Source organism: Gekko japonicus, unplaced genomic scaffold (assembly GCF_001447785.1).
Source record: "Gekko japonicus isolate JY-2015 unplaced genomic scaffold, Gekko_japonicus_V1.1 scaffold1093, whole genome shotgun sequence".
NCBI lineage: Eukaryota > Metazoa > Chordata > Lepidosauria > Squamata > Gekkonidae > Gekko > Gekko japonicus.
The window spans coordinates 26,966-38,208 of NW_015160243.1; the positions used below are offsets into that span (position 1 = coordinate 26,966).

General features: G+C 41.3%; 1 protein-coding gene across 3 annotated transcripts in view; it reads right to left on the reverse strand.

The window, feature by feature from the left end:
- Positions 1-445: 445 nt before the first annotated feature.
- The window catches only part of ETV1 (ets variant 1), an 89,020-nt gene continuing 78,222 nt past the window's right edge, over positions 446-11,243 (reverse strand). For all 3 annotated transcript variants that reach the window (XM_015413467.1, XM_015413459.1, XM_015413453.1), the window contains 5 exons: position 10,843; positions 9,164-9,232; positions 4,432-4,601; positions 1,975-2,076; positions 446-742 (listed from right to left, as the gene is read on the reverse strand). In XM_015413467.1, the coding sequence (XP_015268953.1) occupies positions 521-742; positions 1,975-2,076; positions 4,432-4,601; positions 9,164-9,232; position 10,843 (564 nt within the window). In that variant the 3' untranslated portion in view covers positions 446-520. The remainder of the gene's footprint in view (positions 743-1,974; positions 2,077-4,431; positions 4,602-9,163; positions 9,233-10,842; positions 10,844-11,243) is intronic.

Consider the following 11,243-nt stretch of genomic DNA (forward strand, 5'->3'; position numbering starts at 1 on the left):
GGAATATAGTGTGCCAAAAGCAAAAAAAAAAAAAAGTTTCCATGACAGATAATTCTCCCAAAAGTGTACAAATGGTTATTTAACATATCTAGAATTAACTGTACTATGGATACCCAGAGAACATGTACAATATTTTTAAGCCAATATGAAACAAAAACAGACATGATACAGCTTCATTGTACTTAAAACCTGTATGTTCTCTTCCCAATCTTAAGGAGGAAAAAAAGGCAAACAAACAAAAAAGCAGACCAACCCTTTCCCCTCCTGTTACACAGAATAAATCGTTAAATCCCAATCTTCCCCATTCAGATAAAGTGCACTGTCCATGGCAGACCATAGGAGTAATGCAACAGGAAAAGCCCCTTATAGTACTACTTTATTCTCATTTAAAATTTTTGTATTTCCCCCCCCCCCTCTTTTTTACAAAACCAACTGAAGGGGAGTCAGCTTTCCTCTCGGTCTCATGAAAGAGGAAAAGCGCAGGAGAAGGGGGCCAGGAGTGTTTTCAGTGTCACTGCAGTTAATACACATAGCCTTCGTTATAAGGGTGGGTATTACAGCAGCCCCCCTCTTGCATGTAGACCAAGCTCTCATCAAAATGGGACAGAGGCACCGTGTCCTCTTCGTTGATATGGCGCTCCATGTCAGTCTTCAGCAAGGGGCGCTGGTTATCTGGAAAGGCCATGGAGAAGAGGGCTTCTGGGTCACAAACAAACTTGTACACGTATCTCTCTCCGGCGACCTTGGAGGAGGTGGAGAAACAAAGACACAGTTTGTAAAAGGTGGAAATGGAATTTCATTAAGCAGAAACGGAATGTAATGTGTTTTCCCACACTCCACAAAAGAGAGCGACTTGTGGGGACAATACTGGAAACAAACAACAAAAAAACATGAATTAAGGTTCTGCAAAGCCTTTATGAGCTTTCGAGTGGTTGTAGAAGAAGGAATTCTACTATTACAATATTTCATCGTAACAGTCTTTTTTTGTGTTTTGTCAGCTTTCCTGAATTGAAGCAAACACGCAACAACCTGACCCCATGGCTTACAACTCGATCTCTGGCATGCATGGGATCTGAATGGCTCTGCTGCCAGCTGGCCTGTGTGGAGACAATGGGCACACACACACCCCGCCGCAGGCCCTGGCATGTCATACAAGGGAGTACGGCTACTGTGGGACAGAAGCGGTGTAGGATTTTTGCCCAGTCCTCTGCACAGATAATGCGCCACGCATTACTATAATGAAGAAAGAGACCAAGATTTCTTGAAGAGGAAATTAGAGCCACCTTGCTCTTTCTCAGTTTTTAGGAACTGGATCACATGCCAGACGCAGTGGCTTAATTCTCTGGAGGAAAGACAGTGGAGGACAGAGAGTTGCTCTCAATGTTTCTCCCTATTGTTTCTCCTTCGTTTAACAGAGAATGGATAACTTTGTTAGAGGTTCAGACAGGCATAAACAACCACCTGAGAAACATGGCTAGAGGCTTTCTTAGCCCCACAAGTTTATTCTGCTTGGCTCCAGCAGAGTATTTAGAATTTTTGACAGAACCTGCCTTACATAGAGCTAAAAGCTTGTTCTATGTACTCTATTTTAAACAGGTTTGAGCTTAGAGCAGCTTTAAGGCCAATATGGAGAAAGTTTAATAAACGAATACATAAAGTGAGAATTCACTGGTGGACCATGCTTAAATATATGTTTAAATACACACAGAACAGCTGACACAAACCCTGTCCAAGTGTGCAATTTCATGATTTCCATGTATGTGAGGATCAAATTCTGCATGTCAATCCATGGATTCTGAGCTAATAAGAAGGGGAAAACCCCTAAATCATAAACAATAAACGGCAAATATTTAGAGCACTTGCCTCTATTGGTAACACACCTGTTGGACCAATTTAGTGTGCAACTGCAACAGATGGTTTATAGATTAACATGTAACATTCCAATAAGATATCACGGCAACCTTAACTGCTCACCTTTTGCATGATGCCCTTCTCATAGTAATAGCGAAGTGAACGGCTAAGTTTATCATAGTTCATAGCCGGCCTGTTTTTCTGAATTCCCCAGCGACGTGCCACCTGTCACAGGCAGAGATTAATGTTGATTTGTTAAAACAGACAGTTTAGTGTTGATCTGTTAAAAGTGATTAACAAGCAGGCCTTATCATCAGCTTTATTTTTAATAGGAAAAGGAAACCTCGAGGTCAAACATATAAAAATGCAGGCTTTCCTAATCCAGATTTCTTTTGCTGAAACATGATTTATTCCACTTTTAAAAACCCCTCTAACTCCAGCTTTCCCACTTTGCTTTTTATAGAACCCCCCCTAGAAAATAAACCAGAGCGAACAAGAACGTAAATCAAATTTAAACTGGCACACATACACAAGACTCTTTTTCAACTTGTTTTTACCACCACTTGTAAGTACCAAAAGAAGATGATAATAAGAGTCTAGAAAAAGCCATGGGGGTGGGGGAAGTGTTGCAAGATGGAGGTTTTGAAGGAGAAGAATATGGCAACATCACTGCAAAGGGTAAGCTATTTACAGGCAAAGGAAGAAACAGTGAAATAGCAGTAATTAGGGGTGTGCATTCTGTATAAACCTGACCGAATAAATACTCAAAAAACACCTTATTGGTATTTTTTGGGTATTTATTCAGCTGAATACAGATTCTCTAATCTGATTCAACTATTGATATAGCTGAGCCTGAATAAAAGCGGATATTATTTGGCTTTTATTTGGGTACAACTTGGAGAAGCCATGTTGTGCAGTGGCACAGGCTGGCTTGGAGAAGGGATTTACCTCTCAGTAAGTGAACTCAGGCATTTATTTAAAACATCTCTTTAAATGCCTGAATTTGCTTGCCAAGTCATGCCACCACTGCAACATGGGTCGGCTTGGAAAAAGGATTCCGTCTGCAAGCCAGTCCACACTGCCACCACAGTGTGACACAGCGAGTTAACTTAGGCATATAAAGGCGAGTGGACTCAGGCATATAAAGGCATGTACATGGCTTTTTTCCTCCATTGGAAACCATGGAGGATGGGGGGTCCCTTCTTTGGGGGCCCATAGAATTGGACCTCCGGTCCAATCTTTTTAAAACTTGAGAGGGGAGGGGTTGAGGAGAGGCACCAGCAGCTATGCTGCAAATTTGGTGCCTCTGCCTCAAAAAAAACAGACCCTCCCAAGCCCCAGATTGATTCCATTATAGCCTATGAGGAATGGTTCCCGTAGGCTACAATGGAGCCGAGGGTGTAAGGGAGTTATCTCTCAGCAGATTATGATAATGGAGATAATGGAGTTCTCTGTTTAGGTGGGCGAGGGAACTCCAAAGGCATTTAATACCAATATGGTATTTCCCGGGTATATTTTTGGCTCATATAGATCCGAATGCCCACCCCTAGTCCCAAATTCAATCCCAGCATCTCTAATTAAACGGTTATGACATGAAAGACCTCTACTTTGGACCTTGGAGAGCTGCTGCCAGTCAGAATACACAGTACTGACTAAGATAGGCCAAGGATCTGACTTTGTAGATGTCAGCTTCATATGTGTGTTCATCCACATCTGGGTCTCAGTGGATTGTGCGTATCTGAACACCACATAAAAGGCTGTTTGCATTAGGATTCAAACTGTGTGTGATGCTGAGGATCCCTGACTGCATCCAGTGGTTTACAAATTAGCATCAGAAAGAAGTGGGGGGGATGGAGAGATGGGTTATAGACTGGGACTATGGTGTTGGGAAGGGGGAGGTCTCTTTCCCCTCACAACCATTATCCAATTAAAACTGTCCCTCTAGATTACTTTTAACCTCAGAAAAGGTATACATAATATAGGTGCTTTCCTTTTCCTCCCACATGAGCTAAAAACAGTATGGGCTGTGAGGGGGTGATTACGGAAAATAGTAAAGGGGAAGGGTGAGGAACAATTAATGAATTCCATTCCATTGTCCCAATCATATTAAGGGCCTTCTCCCACAGCTTCTATTGGGGGGGGGGGGAGAGACGTCAAGGGATTTGCTTATAGAACACCAGGATCATGCATAGTTTGGCCTCAATTCAAGAAATTATCTGTACAAACGCACAAGAGATTCTCTGATCTCAGTGATCTTTCCAATTTTTGAGGGGAAGAGGGACATATCATGCACATCATGAAAACTACATATCCAATTCATTCTGTTCTCATATTTCATCCTTTATGCATTAGTGGGCATGTGTACTCCCAAGGCCTGGTCCAAGACCCACAAGAAGGACATTTTCTGTGAGCTCAAATATCTGAACCAGGCCACAGTCAGCAGAGCCGTCTTAAAAAAATAAATAAGCTCCTTAATCTCACTAACTGTTGTTTGGATAGACAAAAAAAGTTAAATAATACACCACTTCTCCAGAATAATGAAATGTGTATAGGTAGTTTATTGCAAATGGCCAAGCTTACCTCTTCTGGTTCAATAAGCTTGAATTCCATGCCTCGGCCAGTCCAGGCAATGAAGTGAGAGTTTGATGGATCATCAAGAAGAGCTACTAAAAACTGCCACAGCTGGAGGGAGCCCCGCCGCTGATACGTTGGGCCCTCACGGAACATTCCTGGCTCCTGCTTAATATCTCCTATATGAAATAAAACATATCTTAAAGGGAACAGTTTGTCTGGTACAAGTAGATACCTGGATGAAAAGGGATACGTGGCCTCCAATCCCACCACAGATTACTCGTCAGGAAATGGCTAAATTCAGACTCTCTTCACTGAAGTCCCACTTGTTTGTCCCAATCCTGTGATCTATGCAAAACGTATTTGCAACCATTATGCAAGACCTACTTCCGAAAGAGCACTCCCCCCTAAAAACTCAACTTGGATATTTGAAGAGCTTCTTTTGTATACAATAATTTGCACAATCTTTCATTTGGAAATGTAATGTATGCTTTATATATCTGCAAAACTATATTGACTGAAACGCCCTTAGCATGCAAATTCTTCTAAGAGAAATCTGACAGAGTATTTGGCTAGGATTTAAGCAGCATGAGCTTTATACATGGATATGCAAATCCTGCGGATAGACTGAGTTCCTCTTGGTCTTGCATATAAAATGGGCTCACCTTTAAAGTGGTTGAACTGTGCATTAGCAATTCTTCTAAAATGGCAAAGGCAAAAAAAAAAAATCTAAAAATTTATAATTAGGTTGTTCTTGCCAAAGCCAACAAAACACAAGTGTTTAACATGAGACGGTTAAGATAATCTTGCTGAGCAGTTTGCAGAACTGTCAACAGAAGAGCTCGGGAATGAGCTTACTTTTTCCCCCTTCTGCTAATGATACAATCCTTTATTTTCTAGCAAAAATACATCATACTTTCCTTTCTGCTTCGACTTGAAGCAGAGGATCTCTACTGAAAGTCCTTTGCTACACAGAATAAACTTTGTGTTAAATCTGATCCTCACCACTAAAACAAGCATAAAAAGGCATTTTAAAAACCACACATATTCCTTTTTAAATCATTCTTAGCCAAAGGGATGATATGACCATTTTGATGTAACTCTTAACTACAGAGACAAACATTACTGAAAGCCAGATTCTTAAACTAAGAACAGCTACTCAGTGTTCAACTTATCAGGCCAGCTTTTCACTATCCCCTGGTCATCAGTGCACTTAAGCCTTAAAAAGAAAAGCAAAACCAGTCTTTGGAGAGATTCACATAGCTTGGTCTGAGCAGTCATTAATGTCCTAAACTCAGACAACAAAAGATGAGGTTTTAAATGCAATAAGGCAGTGAGATAAAGGAGAGCCAACAGTATGAGCTTTGGGGAAATTCTTGGAAAGGGCAAAGGTCGTAGTAAGAGGTTGACAGAGTTAATCCTGAGAAAACTAGTAAATGCTGAGCTGATTCTCCATTGAGCTGAGGTAAGCTTGTTTATCCATCACTACAGCCATTTTCAGTTGCTACATTTTACTATGCTACACAAAATCTTCCCAATACACAAAATCATTATGTTGTCTGAAAGGAGCAACATGGGTATTTTCAACTTCTATGCTGAAAATACATTCATTCATTGCTACTTCCAACAAAATGGCAATCAGGCATATTGAGAGGATCACATGTAGGGCATTCTCCCCATACACATGATAAAACACAATGACTAAAGGAGTTTAATTCAAAGGAACGTGGATATTTAATTCCCCCTGCCCACTTGAGATGAAGGAGCGAAGACCACCAATTTTTTCCAAAGACAATAATTTATTTAACTTATTATTTGTTAATTTTACTCCACTTTTCAGCCCAAAATTGGCCCCCAAAGCTTCTTGCAGCAATTTAAAACCAACACAGATATAAGTATAAAATGAAAATGTAATTTAAAAGGTCCTGAGGGAAGGGGTTGGATTCAGTGAGATATAGGCCAAGCATGATGGAACGGTAGCTCAGGTAACCCTGGTTGGTTGTTGTTCTTCCTGTTTGTTTATAAAACTTTTATTAACTTTTAAAGAGTCTAACTATTAGAAGAAGCATTCTTTTACTTCATGAACACACAGGAAAGGCCAAAGCATGTTCTCACTGCTGAATGGGAAGTGTACCAGAGAAAATAAAGAAAATAAAACTAGGACTCTGGGGTCAAGCACTACAGGAAAAAAAAAGCAAGCCAAGATGAGACACTAAATAAAACCACAGTTAGCATATGTTTAGCTCCCAGGGCACCAGACTGACTTTCAGAAAAGTAATTTTTGTATGAACGGGGCAGCCCCACAATTGCTGAAGTTAGCCAAATCAAATCTAAGGTGGATGGGAGAACAAAACTTTGAAAATTGTACCTAAATGTGTTACCAGATTGCTCAAACTCACTCAGACACAGCATTCAGAAGCAAGAACACACACACACACACCCTTTATTGGCATTGACATAAACAAGCACTTCAATTCCCAATGAATGCTTTAGACAATATATATTTTCAGCCTTCCAAGCTACAAGTAAATACTGTTTGTACATTAATGAACTTGAAGAATGGAAAGCCGGGGGGGGGGGGGTTTGACCCCATCTGTGTCTCTCGTGTGACAGAAAACCCCCTGCAATAAGACAGCTTTGAAAGGGATGTTAAATTTGCGGTGACCAGAGCCAGGGCATTTTCGGTGGCGGCTCCTACCTGGTGGAAGGAACTCCCAGAGGACATTCGGGCCCTGCAGGATCTTTCTCAGTTCTGCAGGACCTGCAAGATGGAGCTCTTCCACCAGGCCTTTGAGTAGGAGCCGCCGCCACTAGTACTCCATCATTGCCACCTATGCACCGTCGCACCATCACCACGACTATCTGGTCCCTTTGGGGGGCGAGGTGCCCCTGCACGAAGTGGATGATAGATTTTGGTAAAGCTACCCATCTTGTGTCTAATTTTGTTATTGTATTTTACTGTTTTATATTATGTGTTTTTATTGTTTTAATTTTGGCACATTGTGCCCTTGTTAGCCACCCTGAGCCTCAGGGGTAGGGCGGGATACAAATCTAAGGATAAATAAAATAAATAAAAATAAAAATAAAACAAAGAACTCCAAAGATGTATTTGATCTGCATCACAAGCCTAACTCTGTAGAAAGACTGATATACATACTGAAGAACCAAACATATTGGATCATTCTATTGTTGCTTTCTCAAAGAAACAGTACAAGGTTGGAAAATGTGGAGAGAGCTGGCCCACAGAATTGCCAAGAGTTGGAAATGACTGAATGGCTAACAACCACCATCTTTTCTTAATGCTGGGTAAAGTTAGCAAAGTACCCTGTAACTGGATAGCTATGAAGGGTGAAGGCTTCCAGTTCCTTCCCATCCTTGAGAGACTTGCACAAATGGAGACAATCTTCTGCCCGCCCGCCCCCCCCTCCCCGCCAAGGGGATGGGCACAGTCCTGATCCTCACATTTTCCACACTTTTGAAAGGAAGGAAGTAAATGGTACAGCCTTCTTTTATGACTGGCTCCCATCCAGGAAGTTCTTTCTTAACTTTCCCTTGTTGGAAGGAAAAAAAAATCTGTGGGATGGGTAGATATAGCTAAGCCTGATGCATGATGAACCCACATTTCTTCACTATTATGCTCTTCTGGTTTTTTGGCTGCAAAGCAGGAAAGAGCCCGCTCGAGTCCTCTTTTTAATTTTAACTATTGTCCTGTAAAGTATTTATAGCTCCATACTTGCATGAAAGTTGCACTAAATTATCGTCTTAACCAATTAGGTGCTGATTTTGCCATCCACCCATTCCCAGCTTACAGAGTCCTACAGTTAATGTCCCATGGAATGCTAGCGGCTGCAAAAAAACCCACGTTTGCTTCATTATCTGTTCTTCCCACAGAATACATAGTGGATTCCTATCTAGTAATCAGAAGAACAGGGTACAGTTTAGAGGAAATTTAACACTAGTCACTCATCTTCCAAAACCCCTTTTTAAAAGAAAATAACTGATATTATATATTCAACCCTGCAGGTATAAGCTTCATTAAACAAAGTAATACAATATTTAATAAAGCATAGCCTTCACCAAACACACAGAAAGCCCTGAATAGCTCTATTGCACTCATATTCCATAATTCATCTCTTTGTGGAGGAAATAAAAAGACAAGCGTTTGCATTAGTCATCAGTAAATCCAGAATAGCTGCTTTCTGTTCTGCTTCGTTAATTACAGGATCAGCTTTCAATAAATCTCTAACAACAAGCTCTATGTGATCATCACAGCAATGGAAATCCTCCTATTACTTCTCAGAACAGCTAGAACTGCAGCACTTTATCTTGTCTCTGGGTACAGAATCTTTGGCTTGCAAAAATAGACTGACATCCTATTGAAAAGCAGGCTTTGGTTTCAGGAGGCAAAGGTCAGTCTTTGGTTAGGCATACTGCAAATGGTCTATTAAACAGACCTGAATTGGAATGCTAACCTTTTTTAAAAAAATAAATAAAAGACCCTTATCAATTATAACCTAGCATATAAGAGAGAGAAAAACCCAAACACATATGTGGATAACAGATACTGGCTCTCCTTCAAGTACGTTTATGAGTTTTTAATTGAATTATTTTAGAAGTTTAACTGTATCCTTAATTGTTTTAATATATATATTTTATGTTTGCCACCTCATGGACCATGATCGGGTAGAAAGACAGCATATAAATGTTATAAATAAATAAATATAAATAAATACAAACATACCGTCAAACTTCTCCGGAACAACGCAGGTATCATCATAAAATTGCCTTGGTCCCTTTTCATACATACAGCCTATAATTTTAAGAGAGATGGATTTATTTAACCACATAGTTTGGGAAAAGGGGAGAAGCAACTTAGGGCAGACTGCCTGCTAAAGCCGAGCTATGTCCATATGTTGGACCGGTCACTTTCTTCCAAACAAAGCTATTAATGTTTGCTGTAGCAAAAAATACAAGTCTTGGGGGGGGAGGGGAAGCAGCACTACTTCATACACTTAAATAGTTCTTTTGTTATTAAATTTAGTGTACAGGACTGGTGAACTGGAGAACAGTGATTTACAGACAGAAATGGAATCCCTGAATGTATTGAAAGAACTTCCAAATAATTAATTTGTGATGCTTTGCCATTACCGGACTAGCATTAAGTAGAGAACCATGCAAGAAATAAGAGAGCTGGCGAATGCCCAAGGGCTAAAGAGCTACAAAACAAGTTCATATGATTGCCCCACCAAGGAACATACTGGGTCGCCAGAGGCAGATCACTATGGGATGTGCATTTCCACTCAGCACGTACTCTGCACCATATTCTACCTAGAAAGCATAAATATAATTGTGTCCCCTCCCCAAATTCATACTTCTGATTCAGAGCTCTAGAAAGACCACAGCTCTTTGCCACAATGCGATTTAACTTCAGGCCTATGTGTAATTTCCCACAGTTCACAAATGTGCTCTTGGGAAAAATAACAAGAAGATCCCTGTAACTGTTTCATAACAACAACACATGCTTTTATCTTGGAAGAGACACCTGTCCCCAAAAATGTCTCCCACAGCACCCATGTGCCTTTTCTTTAAACATATATATTTTTTAAATTATACCCTACTTTTGTCTCCATTGGGGCCTACTGTATTACCATTTGGAAGTTTATGCTTTTATGTGTATTCCAGTATGGGCACGTAACACACAAAGGGATATCCTTAGCAGAAGGCCCATCCAGGTATTAGTGCCACACACCTCCTTTCTCTTTTTTGAGAATGATCACACTAGGCTGCTAAAGTCTGGCAAAGGTCAAAGCGTTACCAGCAATGTGCTGAGTTCTCTTGCATGCACACTCTCCCAGACAACCTGCTTTGGCAGCTACTTATTCTGCAGTGGACATTTTGCCAAACCGTCCTGATGGGGGATCCCAAGCAGCATGGAGACATACTAGATGAAGACAGCTTCACTGCCTCCCCACTCTCACTGCAGCCTTCTGCGCCCTCCAAGACTAGGAAGGATTTCAATCAGCCTATCTATTCCGTTTCAGGAACTGGTTACTACTGGGTTTTTTCCTGTCATTTCAGACAGACCCATTTTAGTAACCTTGTAACCGGCTGTTAATGGAATATATTTACCTATTCATACAATGCTGGTTATCTCCCATTTGGGAAGCATGCCTGAGGCATTGTTGTCGAAAACTGCTTTCCTCAGGTCTTCAATCCCTTCTTCTGGATCTGAATTGCTACAGTGGCCTGTGTAAAATGCCCTGCAGTGCTTCCTCCAGTGACTGTTTTTTTGCGCCCTTCCCCCCCCCCCCAGTGTGCGATCTCTACTTTTTTTTTAATGCTCTATTGGGAGCGCTATGACGCTGAAACAGGACATCAAATCAACGCCATAGTGCTCCCAATAGAACATTTTTTAAAAACCCTCTCAGGGACATCATGAGTGTGGGGGGGGGGATGGCGGGAAATGCTTTGTGAAACAGCCGTCCCTGTACCGATTTCCTCCATGATGGGCCAATAATGGAAACCATGCTGTTTAAAAAGGTAAAGTGAAATCCCTCTGGGCCAGTGGATTCCTGGAACAATGCAAGGGTCTACACAGGGAAGAGGAAATTGGCAAAAATTGCCCTTCCTTCCTCAGCAGACAGAAATCCTGTTGACAGATCTGCTGTTACACTCAGGGGTCATTTTCTGCAGGAGTGCACAGGAGCGGAGCTCCGGCAGTAAAGAGCTTAGGGGGTGGGCACATGCAACAAGCCCCACCCCCTGCTCCTAGCAGCCCTCAGTCAGAGCAAGAAGCAGCCAGGTAAGTTGCAGAGCCCCCC